This window comes from Silurus aristotelis (genome assembly GCF_946808225.1).
Source record: "Silurus aristotelis genome assembly, chromosome: 11".
NCBI lineage: Eukaryota > Metazoa > Chordata > Actinopteri > Siluriformes > Siluridae > Silurus > Silurus aristotelis.
In genome coordinates this window covers 8,269,092-8,287,294 of record NC_139584.1, presented here as the reverse complement: position 1 = coordinate 8,287,294, position 18,203 = coordinate 8,269,092, and the positions used below count along the sequence as shown (strand labels likewise).

Here is an 18,203-nt window from a genome sequence, read left to right as displayed (position 1 = left end):
TATTGAGACGTATAAACAGTTTAGCCATTGTCATGTCACAAAAGTTTAATCTCTGCCAAATGTAGCAAGATTTAGTGTTAAAAAGACTGAGTAAATAGACAGAAGAGAAATGTGTTAACTTGGGTTAATTGCAAAATACTGCAATTTATTTGATACACAACTGTAGTACTGAGAGCTAATTCATCTAAAAGGGTTGGGAAAGAACAATACGAGTGGAACCTGTAACTATGATCAAATGCTGCCACTTTACAAAAACAAACATTCCTGTGGGCGGGACTTATACATTCTAGAGAGCATTTCATTGGACGAACACGAGACTAGTACTGGATTAATCATCAATAAAGGTAACAGGGATGAAAAAAAAATCTAGAATAACTAGAATAGAATTACAATTGTTATTGTTATTTTTACTAGCTAACATATCATATTAGGGTCAGATATAAAATGTTTATAAAGTTTGATTTCAATGGGAACTATTTGAAAACATTTGAGAACACTGTGGGATATCTGTATTGCACTGTATGTTCAGCTTCAGACATGATTAGTTGAAAAAAAATGTTTTACAGCGTTTCTTCACTAAAACCTTCCGTGCACATCGCAAATGAAAGTTAAAAAAAGTTAATTTATGAAATAAAATGATGTACAACACCGCACTCTAGTGTTAATAGCCCCTGAGTTCTGACGTCACCATTGTGGCGGTGTTATAAACACCTCGCTTTTTTTAAACACGTGCATTAACACTGAGTGTGAACTAAACGGCGCATATGTATCCTTTGGAGTGCACTACACATAAAATAAAACGCGACGTTCAGTCTTTGTACAGAACCGGAAGTGACGTTTGGCGGCATGCTTCTGTGTTATTCAACAAGACACGCTCGATGCTTGTGTAACTGTGGTGTGTGAATGAAGTTACACAAACAGCCACACACACGCGCGGTTCCTGCACTTTGAACACGTCGAGCTGTTTTACTTTATATCTTAATTTCTTTTAAACAGAAACGGGGCACGGAAAGCTAACATGGCTAAACACAAACGCCGGGCAGAAGCTGCGGTGAGTGAAAAGGACACCGCGAAGAAGAAGAATCAGGCGGTGAAGAAGAGCAAAACTCCCCCCAAAACGCGGGGCATCAAAGGTAGACAGGAAGTTCAACCTCCACCATCCATCCATCTCTCTCTTTTTCTCTCTCTCTTTCCCAACATTAGTTTACAGTTAAACAGACTTAAAAAGCGGTTCGTGGTGTTCAACTTCACTTTGCTCCATGCAGCAGTAACATTATGGCTGTGTTCGACTTTTCAATGCTGTGCAGCTGTTTATTTATTTCTGCAGATGTGCACTTCTGCATGGCTGCTCTTGTGGATCTGAGGGGAGGCAGGAGAGTAACTGGTGCACACTGTGTGTGTGCGCGAAGTGAATCGTTTCCTCGCTCCAGAATTTAAGTGCCGTTCCGGCGCCTGTAACTGAATTAGAGTTCCCCCTCTGGAGGTTAAGTAAGGACTCGAGATACGCCCACTGGGGCGTGGAAACGGGCGTGTCTTTATGAGATCTTACTTAACATGGGGGGGGGGGGGCTGTGCATTTTACCTAATGATCTTAATTGACAGATACAAATTATTCTATACACACAGGGTTGGATAAAGGGTGAAGGTTGAATAAAATATAAATAAAATATTTATTTATCAATCATTGGATACCTTTTTGAAATCTGGCAGCCTTTAGTTTCTTTCTTTCACCCCCTTCTTCCATATGAACAAATTTTCTGTTCTGATCTCAACAAGTCTGGGCGAACTACTGAGTAGGCACCAATTACAGGACGCATCTTTATGATGCCATTATGTAGACATCTTACAAAGTATTTTACAGTATTTTAAAATGACAAAAATACAAAACACTAAAGTATTTAGATACAAAATATGAAGCCACTTTCATCAATCATCTCAAATATAAATGACAAAATCTTATTTTATATTTGAAATACATACTGCCCATCTCTGTATACACAACTATATATATATATATATATATATATATATATATATATATATATATATATATATATATATATATATATATATATATATGTGTGTATATGTGTGTGTATATATATATAAATTAAATGAGAGATAGATAGATAGATAGATAGATAGATAGATAGATAGATAGATAGATAGATAGATAGATAGATAGATAGATTAGGGCTGCAACAACTAATCAATAATTAAATTTGTTGCCAACGAATGGCGTTCTTGATCAGTTGGGCTGTTTAAGTTACAGGTTAGTGTAACGGCAAGATAACAGTCGCTTGTGAAATTTTGCAGAGTACAGGGAAAAAATCACCTTCAGCTTCTTTAGCAAGGCAGTCGTCTTCTTGGCGGTGTGTTGGGAGTTATGATGTTGTAAAACTGCAGTTCGACCCAGTTTCTAAAAAGAGGGCATCATGTTCTGCTTCAGAATGTCACAATCTATGTTTCCCTCACTGAATGGCAATGATGTATATAAATAAAAATACGGTCCATTGGCAATATACTGACAATATTGAAACCAACATAACAACAAATATTAGAATAATAACATTTGATATATAGTCATGTATTATAACAGATGGTGTCAATAACCATCAATAGATAAAAATTCAGTAGTTCTGCAAGGTTGGTACTGAGTTTTACTTTATTTGTTGCAAGTTATAGTATGTAACAGCAGAATCTGTCATTGTTCTATAAGTGCTAAAGAGTTCAGTTACTTCACTATTCACAATGCACAGTATTATTGGCCTGAAGCAACCGAAAAACATGATCCTTTTAACATTCTTTTACACAATTCAAGTATCACACATCACTTGTTGCACCCAATGAACCCTTTTGGATCTCACATCACCTTTGTCATCCGGCTGCCTTCGACCGTCTTCGGACCTCATGTCACCGTTATCCTCTGACCTTCTTTCCATTGTGGTTCGATCCACATTCTTCCTAGATTATTTATTAACAATAGTGCAAGGGCAGCTCAGTTATTAATATAAAAAGACACTACATTCTCATTTATACCTAGCACATTAAATACATTTTTATTATGTGAACACAGCAATAATTGCACAGATCAAAATACCCATGTTCTAAATGATTCCTATTTTAACTTGCTTATATTCTAAATAATTATCTCCTCAGAGCGACTTTCTCTTTACACAAACAACTCCTTTTAGTTGTTCTCAGGTCAAGATTTTTATTAGTGGTGTGTCCCAGCCATGCTGTTTTTCAAAAGAACATGTTCTTTCTCACACCGTACTCGTCTAATGACTCACTTTAGCGCACACATACTTTTCCAAAGTACACAGAAATGTGATTATAATATAATGCCTTGATTATTATAGTGTTTAACCTACAGCATTTGTTGTTTAGAATATGCAATACTAATAATGGTGCATAGCATAATTATTCTTATTCTCATCCTGATGCATGTGTTTAGCAGACAAGGTTACCAGAGCCAAAACTATTGCAAAGGCTGTCAAGCCCAGAGGCCAAGCATCGAAAAATGCACGTAAGCCGTCTGATGGAAAGAAGAGCAAATACTTCAGCGAGCCATTAAAAGAAGAGCCCGAGGACATTTTTGAAGATTCGAGCATGTCAATTCCAGAGAGTTCTGTGCTAAAGAGCAACGATTCCAACATAAAAGAAGAGAAAAAAGAAAACGATAACACGAGTGAGGAGAGTGATGAAGACGAGGATTGGGAGGAAGTGGAAGGTATGTGTGTGTGTACATTTATGTAAAAATAAATAAATAAATAAATAAATAAATAGATGACAGTGTTCTTCAAGCATATGTGTTTGTGTGTGTTTTACATGCAGAACTTGCAGGCCCATTAGGACCAGCAGAAGAGGCAGACCAAGAACCTGCAGTTCCTTCTCAGCCTGTGGAGATTGAGATTGAGACAGCTGAGGCCAGGCTCAAGAGACAGAAAAAGTTTGTGTGTTCATGTTTGTGTGTGGGTGTGAGTCGGTGAGAGTCGGTGGGTGTGCGTGTGTTGGTTAATGAGGCATCTCCGAATGTGTTTCTTTGAACATTGAGTTAAAATTGGGTTGATTAAAGTCACACAAACTTCTGAAAACCATTAAAAAAAAAAAGAGAGTGAATAATAAATCACCTGTCTACCTTCATCAGAAAATCTATTCGTCTAGCCACTATTATATAAATATGCAAATTCCATCAGTGATTTTAATGGTCTGTATTTGCATATTAGAACATGATTGGGTTTTATGTCTTGTGATGCAATAGCTGGACACATGTTCAATGCAAAGTCTGGATTTCCAGTGCGCTAAAGGTTGTACTCAAAAGCTAATTGACACATTTTATAAAATCTTTATTACGTGTCACACCATCAACCAATAGAATGTGTAGGTTTCAGTGATGATGATCTTGATTGTTTCCAGGGAAAACAAGCAAGCTGAGTTTGAGATGTACCTGCGCAGAGCAATGAAACGTTTCACCAAGGAGATACAGATGGATTCACACAAGGTGCGTGCCGAGGTGGCGAAAGTACACACATCCTTCACAAAATTTCACATTTTGATATCTAATGAATGACAACTTTGAATGACGAGACATTAACTTAAGTACAGTAACTTAAGGACAGTAATAAAGTATTTGTATTTCATTACTTCCCACCTCTGGGTGTGTGCGCATACATATTTGTGCATGACTTGTCGGTATTTGACTTTCAAGTCATGACCATTTTGTTTTCATATTTATGAACGAAGTTAGCCTGAGATTTTATCACGTTCCTGTCATTTCTTTGTCGCTCAGGTTCATCTCCTATGTTTATTGGCTAGCGGACTGTCCCGGAATCGCCTGTGCTGTGAGCCTGACCTATTGGCCATCACTTTGTCTTTAGTTCCCCCCCACTTCACCACAGTTTATAAAAAACGTATCAACACCGTCTATCTGGAGGATCTTCTAAAGTGGTCAGTTGAAATCAAAATTCTCGAAAAAAAAGTGTTTTCCCAATCATCAAGTATGAATTCCAACGATGCCAAAATCAGTGGCCAGGAGTCCAGGATAGCAATTCAATTCTGTTTATTCAGTTTTGTTGGTATAGCGCGTTTACCGATGGACATTGTCCCAAAACAGCTTTACAGAGATAAATAGGTGATAAAGTTGGAGTTTAGTTCCTATAAGTTTTTCCTTATAAATGTATCCCTAATGAGAGAGCCAGTGGTGACTGTGGAAAGGAAAACCTCCCTGAGATTGTATAAGGAAAAAGCCTTGAGAGGGGGCAGACTTAAAAAGGAAAATCATCCTCAACTAGTTGGCACAAAATGTCGATTTATTATAGTTTCAGAATCGGCAAAACATAATGCTGTATACTGTTGCTCGTTACTGAAGATCCAGGTCAAAGGTCGCAGTTTTGACACCATTGCGGTGATCCAGTGCGACTTGCAGAAGGTGCTTGGCACACTTTGAAAATAAAACTTCTAAGACACATTTCAGAAGTGGCAGGAACACTGGGAGCGCTGTATTGCAGTGCAAAGGGACGTTTTTAAAGGCAATAGTGTGTAAACATAGACAAATGAAGCACTTTCTTAAAAACAGAGCTAGTCACCTCGTATGTGGAAGAGAGTGGTTAGTGCTTTCTTCCATATTTGGCCGGCTTACGTGTCCCGCTAGCCTTCACCTTCCGTGGTTGGTAGATGTCATGAGCAACATAGGGCTAGCTAGTGGCTAGAAATTGGCAAATGAACAAGTTGGGAGCCAGACATTCCTTTTAACGTCCAAACATGTTACTTCTTTTTATAAACAGAGGTTAAAAAAAAAAAAAAAAAAGGAGCAGCCTGTGGGTGTGGTGGAGAAAAATAGGAAATGCCAAACTAGTATAAGCTTTAGTAGTGTAAGCCTGGCAGTGTTGGAAATCACATGTTTTTATAATATTATATCTAGAAGCAATTTCTACATTTACACACAGGTTTAAGGAGACGTTCACACTAAACCCGGCTCTCCCTGAAGAGAAGGATGTGAAACTGCAAGAGCTGCTTGAGAGACGTTTGGGAAGTCTGTCTGCTCGTGATCATCAGGAGATGACCTATGTGAGAGACCTTTCGTGTCACCCAGACCTTGCCGAAAATATTGAGGTACATTTACAGAATACCGTTCACGCAGAAGGTTGAAATTGAAAGATGTATGTCATTGTTTCTTAGCTGTTCCTGTTGGTGCTGAGGTCACTGCGCCTCTACTGTCGACTGGTGCTTTCACTACAGCCAATATCCTTCAAGCCAACAACAAAAACGGTAGGTTTGTTTGTGTTTTGATGGACATGAATTTGTAATGCATTTCAGAATGAATGAACTAGTAAAGTATGTTGTCTTTTTTATTTACAGGGTAAAGCAAAGACCTCCAGAAGTCCTTCTAAAGACAAATCTAATAAAGCTGATAAAAAGCCACCAGAACCCAAAATTTCCCTGGGGTCCAAACGCCCATCTTCCAGTGCGGAGGGGCAGCCAAAAAAAGGAGGAAAGAGACAGAAAAGAAATGTTGAGGATCGAGAGGTCAAAAAGAAAGAAGTAGATGGACAAAGGCCAAAAAATACCAGAAGAAGAAGTACCGCATCCAAAGTGTCATATAAAGAGGAGAGCAGTGACGGGGATGAGGAGCTTAGTGATGAAGAGGAGTTTCAGCCGACCAGTGAGGATGATAGTGACGATTTGGTTGATGCAAAAAAGTCAAAGGGTAAAGAAAAGGGCAAAAGTCAGGCTTCACGACGTTCTAGCAAGACCAAGAAGAAAACCAGGAAGGATGAAGAGGAGGAAAAAGAAGAAGAAGAAGAAGAAGAAGACTATGAAGATGAAGAAGAAGATGAGCTAGTATGCAAAAAGCAATGGAGGAGAAAGAGGCAGGGAAAAGGCAATGATGAATGGATTGAGGTGTACCTGAAAGAGGCAAAGAAATGGATATGCATTGGTGTCGATCAAGGGGTGGACCACCCAAAGCTCTGCTCCAACCAGGCCACTCAGCCAATTACGTATGTTGTGGGTATAGATGATAACGGTTACCTGAAAGACGTGAGCAGCAGATACGACCCCACCTGGCTCACGTCGTCACGGAAACGCCGTATCGACTCCGAATGGTGGAAGGAGACTTTAGGCTTCTTCGAGTGTCCTGATTCTAAACAAAAGCAGAAAGAAGACAAAGAGGTACAACAAGATGACAAGAATTTAGTTTTACTCCATGAATTGCTTAATAGGTTTGGGTTTCGTTATTTAGCCTGAATTCTAAATGGCTTTCGGGTTCACTGTATGCACACTAGATGGGGGATGTAGTATGAATCATCTATTGGTTTGAATACAAATGGGTGACAGTTTAATAGAAAAATAGTCTAGAACAAAATTAATGCATCGGCTCTCTATGAGCCAGAACTTTTGCCTTTGCACAGATTCACATTTGTGGGACAAAATGTATACAGCTGTATGATCACCATTGTTCTGAGATATGTGCTTTTACCTCTGTGTTTTTATAATGATGATGTGCATTGCTCCTCCATCTCCCATACATGTTCATTTGAGTATGTATGTATGTATACTATATAGTGTATATACGTATGTACATATATATATATACACACACACATACACTATTTATAATGTGTGTGTGTGTGTGTGTGTGTGTGTGTGTGTGTCAGAGATTGGCAACTGGTGGATTGCAATATCTTTAAATACGGCCCTCGGGACCATGTCAGTCTGATCGCTGAAAAATGAAAAGACTGCTTTCGTATTAGGATGTTAATCCTCCAACCAGGAGAGGGCACTAGTTTCTGCCAGTCACGCTAGTAATTAAAACATAAAAGTATTATGCACATTATTTAGAAATTTAACCAGTATTAGTAAAAAGATTGTTTTATTCAAGTTTAAGGGGGCACCCATGTGTTTGAGCTGTTTGGACTCAAAACCGGTTATGAAGCATTTGAATGTAAATCAACATCACACCACTGATCACACAGAAAAATATGAAAGATACACCAGTGATGCCAGAACTGCTTCCATCTTAGATTTAAAAGGTAAAATAATCTGGCTCCCTGGTAAGGAGAAAAAATTCTGGTCCTCATTACTATGAAAGTTGTCCATCCCTGGTCTAGGTGATAAAACACATAATGTGCAACCTTTAAATGACTTTTCCTATAAAATGCCTGTGTGTTATGAACATTAGAATAGGGCTGTGTAAGAAATATTGAATATTTTAAATCCAGTTTTATTTAAAACCACAAAAAGACACTTTACAATTTATTTTTATGTGCTCCCCTTCCCCCTAACTCTTTTTTTTTTTCTTACACATATGCTTGTTTCTCCATTATAGCTGCAGGAGACGTTGATGAATAAGCCATTGCCAACATCCATATCGGAGTATAAAAACCACCCTCTGTATGCATTGGAGAGACATATGCTGAAGTACGAGGCACTGTACCCCACCACTGCCACCATTTTGGGCTATTGTCGAGGAGAACCTGTCTATTCACGGTAGTGTGTGTGTGTGTGTGTGTGTGTGTAAATGTGCAAGGGCTGCTGGGGAATGTGACTCGGCGAAGTCCTTCAGATGTGTGCAGTCAAGGTTATAGCACAGATCCTGACTCTTTGACTTGGTATCAGAACACAGTTCATGGACCTGGATACCTAAAAACCTTCAGAACGATTTAGGAGTGTAATTAGGGTTTGATTAGATTTTTTTTTTTTAACCATATGTGTATAATGGCATAGAAGAGCACACACTTGCACATTTTTTTTATTGTATTGGTCAGCGCTATTGATTCGTTTGTGTTGCATTTTCAGGGACTGTGTCCACACCCTGCATTCCAGAGACATCTGGTTGAAGCAAGCACGCACCGTTCGATTGGGAGAGGAGCCTTACAAGGTGAGAAATTACTCTGCTACCCATCAGATGGTTAATTTACCTGTCAGAATGCTATAGAAATAAAAAGTGCAGGTATATTCCTGCCGAAAAAGATTGTCACGTATAACTATAAAATAGAAAAAATATAAACGTAAGTTGATTAATAAATCCGATCCAAACATTAATCTATACAATTAGAGACAGTTGAGTCCTGCTCTCAAATTTAACATGATTCATTGCTAAAATGGCCTTTTTATCCCCCTGTTGGTTCAGATGGTAAAGGGCAGCTCGAACCGTTCACGGAAAGCCAGGATGATGTCTGAGAACAAAGAGAGCAAGGACCTGGCCCTGTTCGGCCACTGGCAAACTGAGGAGTACCAGCCTCCTGTAGCCATCAATGGCAAGGTGAGCATGTCAGAATAAGAGAATTGTATTTGCCAGGTAAGATTTACATTTATTATTTATATTATTTTATAGACACCCTTTTCCAGAGTGACATTTCATTCATACAACTGAGCAACTATTGGGGTTAGGGGCCCTGGAGTGGTAGCTTGGTGTGACTGGGATTTTGACATTGACCCATGACCTTTCAATCCAATATCCAATGCCTTAAGCACTAAGCTACCACCTTCACCTACAAGGAATTTGACTTAGCAGTTAGTCCTTTAACTGATGGCACAGAGGGTACACATTTGCTGCCTCTGTGCTCTAGGGTTCCCACATCAAGCCTGAATTTTAGTTTTGTCTGGGTAGAATCTGTTCTCCATGTGTCTACTTTGTTTTAGTCTAATTTCCCCCCGATTCACCATAAATCTATACAAATGCAGTGTTTACTAAAGAGTAAATGTATGAGTAGATTTATTTATATAGAATCACAATCAAGTACAGGAAAAGAATTTAAAAATAGTTATTATATAACTATACAGATAAAAAGACTTATTAAACATTGTGTCATGATCAACACTATGTGGTTGAACCCTTCAATCTAATTGGTCAGAAGATGAGGATAAATTTCTTTTTCTAACAGCAGCTTTGGCAGTTATTGTTCTTTAGCTATTACAAAAAAAAATAACACTTCTCTGTTAATACCCACAATCTTCTATGGAGCGGCTCATACACAGGGACCCGTGCCAGGCACATGAGTCCACGTGATCTAAGCCTTGTAATCAACAGCTTTTCAAAAATGTGTTGTTGAATAAAGAAAATGTAATGTATGATGAGAGAAAGTGAGTTTGCTACATGGCGTGGCCATTCAGCATGTGTGGGTTGGTGTTAATGAAGGTTTTCCAGGTTGTTATTGAGCTTGGGGAAAAAAATGTGTCTGTGTCTGGGCCTTTTTGTTTTTATAGTTCAGTGTCCTGACGCTGAGGGAGATGGATGTCAGAGCTGCTGGTCTGTAGTCAAGATTGATGATTATTGACTTTTCGGGGGCTGGAAAGTGAATGGCATTTTTAAAGCAAGCAGGAACAATACAAAGGTCTAAAGATTGGTGTTTGTGTGTGTGTGTGTGTGTTTGTGTCTATTGCAGATTCCACGTAACGATTTTGGAAACGTGTACATGTTTCAACCGTGCATGTTGCCAGTGGGGTGTGTGCACTTGCATCTGCCTAATCTGAACAGAGTGGCTCGAAAACTCAACTTGGACTGTGCTCCTGCTGTAACAGGCTTCGATTTCCATGGAGGATACTCGCATGCTGTGTAAGTGTGTGTCTTTTATAATGGCAAAATCTCAAAGCGTAATAATTGAAACGACAAGCCACAAGCTGCACACATATGGAAATTGCTGAAATGTTGTTCAGACACAACAGAATGTAAAGGTGCTTCTGAAGGATAGATCCAAGAGACAAAGGACACACAATCAACTGCACTGACATTACATTTATGGCAAATGGCAGATGCTCTTCTCCAGAGGCCATGTATGGAAGTTCTTGAAAAACAAACTCCATTAGATCAGAAAGAAAACTCATCCTGGCCCTGATATTACTGTATGCATTCACATAGAGAAAAGACAAATCACTTTGGAGGGATGCAGGTTTATAGGTACAATCATAGACATGACCTAGGCTACACAGAATCTAATGGTCTTCAGTTTGGGGTAGTATACTTTAATTTGTTAATAATTCCAAAAATGACAGTAGATAATTTAGCAAAATAGATCAATTTACAGTACCGGTAGCGGGTGCATGGATGAGCATAGGGCTTAAATTGATGAAGGTACTCTAAAGCTTTTCTCTTATGCACTTTCATTGTCATCTCGTCATTTTCTTGTTCAATGTTCCACTTCCCGATTCAAGAAATCTTTTTTACATTTAAGTGCAAATTGTGCAGGAGGAAAAGACGAACAGTTTTTAGGATGATATCTCTTAAGTGCATGGTCAAGTCAAGTTTATTTCTATAGCACTTTTCACAACAGACATTGTCTCAAAGCAGCTTTACAGAATTTAAGTTATGGTGAATGGGTGTATTTATCCCTGATGAGCAGCCATGGTGACTGTGGCAAGGAAAAACTCCCTTAGATGTTATGAGGAAGAAACCTTGAGAGGAACCAGACTCAAAAGGGGAGTCCATCCTCATTTGGGTGACATCAAGAGTGTAAATATAGTGTTTAAACAATACAGAACACTGGAGAGTGAGAACTAACATGAGCACTGGAGTGTAAGATTATGAGTAACAGTTTTTTACAGTCATTTGAGATTATTGAACCAGGAGCTCCTGGGCAACTCATAAAATAAATAAAGACCCATCTCAACATAACAGAGCATAATAACTGTAATCAGATTGGGGTTAAAATACATTTTCTCTGCTTCTTTTGGATCTGGACATAGGAGAGGAGTTGCATAGTTGCACCTTGCTGAAATAAAAGACAGGGCAGAGGCATAATGATGAGGTTGAGTTGAGGGCACCTTAATCACTATTCTTAATGTCTATGCACCTCCAGGAAGTAAATGTTCTTTTTTTAAGACGTTGATAGATCTAATAACATCTGAATCGCAGGGCATTTTTATCGGCAGGGGGATTTTAATGTTTTATAAGCCTTTAAATTAGATTCTTCGAACTCTTCCTCTCAACTAGTGAGCCCATTGTGGAAACAGATAAACACAATGTTAAAAGAAATAGGTTTGATTAATGTATGGAGAGACTTCCATCCAGGACAAAGAGAATATGGATATTATTCAATCCCACATACATCCTGTCCAAGAAGTGATTACTTTTTTTTGCATTTGGAAAAGACACATTCTGAATAACAAATTGCACCATAGGATTAATTGATATTTCTGATCATGCTTCAATATCAGTTTTTCTAAATGTATAGAATAAACCAAAAAACACTCTCTGGAGACTAAACTCTAGCATCCTAAATAATAGAGCGATTGGGGAACATCTTATAGAAGAAATAGATCAATATGTGGAGCAGAATGATAATGGATTAGTCCCACCTACTATATTATAGGATGCATGTAAAGTGGGGAAAAATAGGGGTAAATTAATAGCCTTTTATGTCCAAATAAAAAATAATGTAGGCTTGAAAACGTTAACAAACAAATAGATAAAAAATTAAAACAGGGTTGGATATCCTACATACACAGGAAATTGAGGAAAGAACTAATGTTCCTAATGCAAAAATATTATGAGTCTGTAGGCAAAGACATGAAGTTATTTGCCAGAATGTTACGCAAGCAACAAGCCGACTTGACGATACAGAAGATACAAGACCCGATATAAAAACACATATAATTCAGAAGATATTCAGAGTGTTTAAAAATTATTATAAAAATCTGTATACTAAATCACAGACTGTAGATCCTATTAAAATTTATTATTTTTTCATTTCTTTAAAACTCCCTTTGGTGATTGATACCTGGGATGCTAATTTAACTGCAGATATAACTGAAGAGGAAATAAATATAGCAATATCCAGGCTTAAAAAAATAAATCACCAGGACCAGATGGATTTCATTCCGAATGGTATATGTTATTCAGACAACTATTTTAATAGTCACCATTTTATTATGTTTTACACAGAAGAGATTTGCCACCCTCGTGGCGAGAAGTCGTAATTTCTGTATTCCAAAAGAGGGGAAAATAAACAAGACTACACATCTTATAGACCAATCTCCGTCCTGAATATGGACTATAAGCTATATGTCTCAGTTCTGTCTAAAAAGTTGAATTGATGATGCTGGAACCAGTTAACTCGGAGTAATCTGGTTGATTCTGAGGTAGGCAAATGCAAGACAACATTAGACGGACTATCCATAATATCAGTCATATTCAAGATTCTAATTTACAAGCTGTCCTCCTAATTCTTGATGCCAAGAAGGCTTTTGATTCAGTCAGTTGGCTTTTTCTTAAGAAAAAAAATTCCGTTTACATGAGATTTATGAAACAAATATTCGTGTCCTACCATGAATACCCTGTTGCAGTGGACTTGGCAAAAATCTAAAATAAAAGATATTAACATCAAAGACGACGAGCACAAAAATAGCACTATTTGCTGATGACATATTGTTTATCTAAAGGAGTCAACAGAGTCGTTGGTTAATCTGATCTCGAAACATCGCTTTTCAAGATCTGATTTAGAATTTCAATTGAATATTTTAAAAAACAAGTATTGACTTTTAATTATAACACCGAGAAGAAATTAAAAAGGATTATTCTTTAAATTTGGATTATAAATATATTCCAATACTTAGGGATAAATATTCCCAGGGATATGGACAATTAAAAAATGCTCAACTATGGCCCTATCAGTAACAATTCTTTTATTAGACATCGCAAGATGGAACCTTTTATCGTTATTCAACATCTAGAGAAGATTCAGTTAAGCAAAACATACTTCTGTGATTACTCTATATATTCCAGTCTTTATCTTTTACCTTGTCCAAAAAAACAATTTTCGGAGTGGGATAAACTGATTTCCAGATTCATATGGCAAGGAAAGAAACCAAGGGTAAAATATTAAAGCCTGCAGCTGATTTAAGACTAAGGAGAGGTGGCCCTTCAATGTTTGCAAAAATATTCCTGGGCAGCCCAGTTGAGATTAATAGTTAGTTGGTACAATCCAGAGTATCACGCAAGATGGAAGGACATAGAGATTGGTTGGTTTGGTGATATTCCTATTCAAGTGATTATTGTAGACAAAAATGTAATCAAAGAAAATCAATGGATTTAGGTAATTGAATTGAGATTATTCATTATTGGAACCTACAGGACTATATGCAGGTATTGAAATGCATATGATTCAGATTTTAAGCCAAATTTTTAGATTTGTGCTTTGAAATATGAGCTGGGATCAATGCCTACTGTTTAATCATGGATAAAGGACAATTATTAGATTTCAGTTCTCCTAAAGAAAGTTGACTAAAATACATGAGCTGGAGCTGAAGATGTTGAGATTTTCATTGGGAGTGACGAGGTATGGACATGTAGGACATTTTGGAGACAAGGTGAGTGAGGCCGATTGAGATGGTTTGGACGTGCAGAGAAGGGACATGGGGTATATCAGTGGAAGAATGCTGAGGATGGAGCTGCCAGGAAGGAGCAAACGAGGTAGACCAAGGAGGAGGTTTATGAATGTGGTGAGGAAAAACATGCAGGTAGTTGGTTTGAAGGAGGCAGATGTAGAAGACAGAGTAGTATGGAGACTGATGACCAGCTGTGGCGACCCCTAACGGGAGCAGCCGAAAGAAGTCTCTTGCTGGAGAAATACTGTTCGCTTTTTCCTCACTACAAAACAGAAAAATTCATTTCTAGCAACTCAAATTGTTGATGTGGCTCACAAAGTGCTAACCACTTTCTCATATTTTGAGTATGCCCTACTCTCAGGAGTTTTTTGGGACAAATATACATAATATATTAGAAAAGATTTGAAGCATTTCAGTCGGTTACAGTTTTGAAGTACTTTGGGTGAAGTGGCAGTATTTTCTCTGACATTGTAAAAAGTACCCTGTGTGAATTACCAAAATAAGGCATATTTGTCTTTTGGTAAAAGTGAATTGAGTATAAAACTCATTGAATTTTTTTGCTATAGAACCCAATAAATTTTTACTTATAGAGATTGTGTCCATATCCCCTTTCTTTTGTTTTTGTTTTTCCCCTTTTGTAATTTGAAGAGAGAGATTTATGTTATTGTCATGAAGAACTTGTTTTTTGTTTTTTTTCCCTCTCTTTTTTTTTTTCTTTCCCCTGATTAGGGAGTATATCTAAGTTAGAAATCTTGTATATTTATATATACGTATTCGTTTGGTTGGGGTGTCTCAGAACGTAACCCCCATGGGTTCTGGGGGACCACTGTGTGTGTGTGTGTGTGTGTGTGTGTGTGTGTGTGTTTTTTTTATATATATATATATATATATATATATATATATATATATAAAATGACAACATAAGACTGTGCTACTGCACATTAAATGTAAAGTTGTACCGTTTCTTTGTAATAACATAGACTAAGCACGTATAATGCTGTTGAAAAAGTGCATTAACTGTTTCGTCTCATCCGAATGTGTTCTCCAAACGAAGTGTTGCATGTAAATGTTAATGTAAATGCTGCACTTGTGTTGTGATTACATGTACAGCGAATTTGCATTTGTTTTGGTCAATGCTTTGGTACTTTTGAAATGTTTTTCAAGTCAAGTAGGCAAAGTTGCAAACAAATGTTGTTGTTTTTTTTTACAGTTAATGAGTCTGTTTATTTGTGTTTGCGAGTTCTGTACCTTGTGTTGAGGATTTTGATGAAATGTTTAGTAATAATGCAACTGCAAAATCCCTCATCGGTCTCATTGTACTGCAGGATTGACGGCTACATTGTCTGTGAGGAACATGAGGAGATTCTGAAAGCTGCCTGGGAAAACGAGCAAGAGATTCAGAAGCGGAAAGAGAAAGAGGTGTGTGTGTGTGTTTGAGAGAGTGGTTTCACCAACTTGTGTTCTGCCCCAGGCTGTAATATATGAGTGGCTGCTGAGAGTTTGACTGACCCATCCTTTATGAAAGTTCTCTCATCCTCATTATTAAAATGAGTGCATCTGAATTGTTTCAGCACATACAGTAATACACACAGTAATATGGATTACTTTGAGACTTGCTGCATTTTCTTTGTGGCTTTGATGAATGTAACTTTGCCCACCGCAGCCATGTGATGCATTATAATGTCTGCACAATGGAATCTATAAGCAACGCTCTGTTCAAGGGATTAATGGTGTTTGACCGAAGAATGGGAGTAATTATTAAATCTTTTATTTAATGCTCGCAGTAAATGGGTATGATGTGTGGGGGTTTTTGATTAATCCAAACCAAGCCATACATTTTAAACTGACTTTTTGAACCTTTCAGGTGTGTGTTTGCAGCATGTTTATCGTTTGTGTTTTGTGCGTTGGAACAGAAGCGGGAGAAGCGAGCATTGGCAAACTGGACACTGTTGGTTAAAGGTCTACTGATTAAACAGCGGCTGCAGCGACGTTACGGACAACAGGGCGTGGCCAAGGACACGGGCATTACGCAAAAAAGAGAAGGAGAAGCGGACGGATTCTCGTCCGGAGAGGAGGGCGAAGGCGGAGGTCACACGGCTGCACCATCCCTGGCCATTTCATGGCCACAGAACAGGCAGGAGGACCAGGACGAAGGAGGAGCTAAAAAGTCTGTCAGTAAGAGGGAGAGGCGTGGCCAGCAGAAGCATCTGTTCCCTTTTGAGAAAAGTGTGTGATATAATTACTGTAACTTGCTGTTTATTTCCGTACTTCAGTCGCAGCTTTGTCATTTCTGTTTAATGTCAAAGTTACACGACACGAATGCCTTTTCACTGCAATTTGTAAAACGGTTGTGTTTTTTTGTATCTATGTCCTGTTTTAATTAAAGGGAAACGAGCCAACCATATATCACATACAAGAAATTTTAACAAATGTAAGTCCAGAGATGTAATAAAGGCTATGCTAATAACACTGGGGTATTTCTCTAAGGACAAATTTTCTATTCAGGGCCACTTGTTCCCTGTTAGTGTTTCTGGAGCTGTTACCATTTTGAGTGCTTTGAGACAATATTCAATAAGTACAGGATGTGTGATTGGCTGTGTGTACAACATCCTTCTTTTTTTTTAAACCAAATCCCTACACTGTGACAGCAACAGGAGGCCACTAATATTTCTGATAAGCCTATATATAATAGATTCTGTGATTATGTATCCTTCTCTCTGCATGTTTTCCTTGTTATATTTGCATAAAAGCCAGTTTTCTAAGAAACCTGATAGATCATTCTTCCAACCAATGAACTGTATAAATATTTAGTCTTTAACATACTTAGTTCTTATAATCAATATACACTGGTCCGTGATATTTCATATGACCTGTAAACCTATTACTGTAATGACTCATGTTTTTTTCACTTTTTTTTTTTTTTACAAAAATAGTTTTATTCAGGGATATTTTTCTGTAAAAGATTTATTAAAAAAAGCTGAAAGAATAATAAATAATTTGGTATCTAAGTGGTCCACGAGTCATATTTTTGAACAAATTCTGTTTCCATTCACAGTATGATGGGTTAAAAGTCTAAAGAGGATCCAAAGCAATGCACCAAAGTTCCTAAATTGAATAAGCTTGATTACCCCATGATTAATCTAATTACCTACAACCATCTCCAGAAATATTGACAACTTTTATTGCATAAACTTTAATTAAAAAAAATAAAAATATTAAATTTTAATAAGAACTATATAAGACCAACAGTTCTTCAGAATTTCGGCCTCAAAAATATATGTGGCAAAATTATGGACACCTCATAATTATTTGAAGCCACATAGATGCAAATGCTTTTTAGTATGTTGAAGTAGTGGCCTAGTGGTAAAAATCTAATTATGATCAGAAAGTTGTGAGTTCCAATCCCAGCATCAGCAAGCTGCCACTCTTTGGGCCTCAAGCCTCAGCTGCTTTGGATAAAGGCATCCGCCTAATTCCATTATTGTAATTGTAAGCGAGGCAAATGATAATTGATAATCTCAGTAGAAATAATGGCTGTTAGAAATGCCATTAAGCACATGGACATCATAAAAATGAATTAAATTTATAGTTTGGGAGTGTGTGTAATCAGCAGCATGTTTGGAGACTATGCACAAGCAAAATCATTCACACATTTTAAGGAGGCACTTTTGGACTTATTGTAAATATACAAATGAACATAGAAACAGCTAAGTGGAGTCAAATTCAGTGCTTTGAAATGGTGTTTACATATTTTACTCTAAAGCCTTTGGGTTAATAATCTAAATATTTCAGGTTCAAGGCCCAGCAAAAGCAAGCTGACACTGTTGGGCCCCTGAGCAAGGCCCTTAAGACTTTTTTCTCCATCGGGGCTTTCTGAC

At 37.7% G+C, this 18,203-nt stretch overlaps 1 protein-coding gene across 3 annotated transcripts; it reads left to right on the top strand.

The window, feature by feature from the left end:
* Positions 1 to 814: 814 nt before the first annotated feature.
* On the top strand, positions 815 to 17,333 carry xpc (xeroderma pigmentosum, complementation group C). Of its 3 annotated transcripts, none has more exons than XM_083555340.1 (14): positions 815 to 1,133; positions 3,461 to 3,733; positions 3,838 to 3,952; positions 4,420 to 4,504; positions 4,793 to 4,950; positions 5,949 to 6,069; positions 6,181 to 6,270; positions 6,361 to 7,173; positions 8,330 to 8,490; positions 8,800 to 8,881; positions 9,134 to 9,265; positions 10,389 to 10,558; positions 15,651 to 15,744; positions 16,239 to 17,333. In XM_083555340.1, the coding sequence occupies exons 1-14, from the start codon at positions 1,019 to 1,021 to the stop codon at positions 16,557 to 16,559; spliced, it is 2,730 nt and encodes a 909-aa protein (XP_083411466.1). In that variant the 5' UTR covers positions 815 to 1,018; the 3' UTR covers positions 16,560 to 17,333. The 3 variants fall into 3 exon arrangements, with proteins under 3 accessions (XP_083411466.1, XP_083411465.1, XP_083411467.1); XM_083555339.1 differs by having other exon boundaries at positions 3,458 to 3,733; XM_083555341.1 differs by lacking the exons at positions 815 to 1,133; positions 3,461 to 3,733; positions 3,838 to 3,952 and adding an exon at positions 3,971 to 4,310.
* Positions 17,334 to 18,203: the final 870 nt, after the last annotated feature.

What these genes read in the sequence shown, in the direction of transcription:
- xpc (XM_083555339.1), top strand. Translation starts at nt 1,019, where the DNA reads ATGGCTAAACACAAACGCCGGGCAGAAGCTGCGGTGAGTGAAAAGGAC. An exon ending in TGGGAGAGGAGCCTTACAAG is followed by an intron (nt 8,882 to 9,133) that starts GTGAGAAATTAC and finishes CTGTTGGTTCAG; the next exon opens with ATGGTAAAGGGCAGCTCGAA. An exon ending in AGAAGCGGAAAGAGAAAGAG is followed by an intron (nt 15,745 to 16,238) that starts GTGTGTGTGTGT and finishes GCGTTGGAACAG; the next exon opens with AAGCGGGAGAAGCGAGCATT.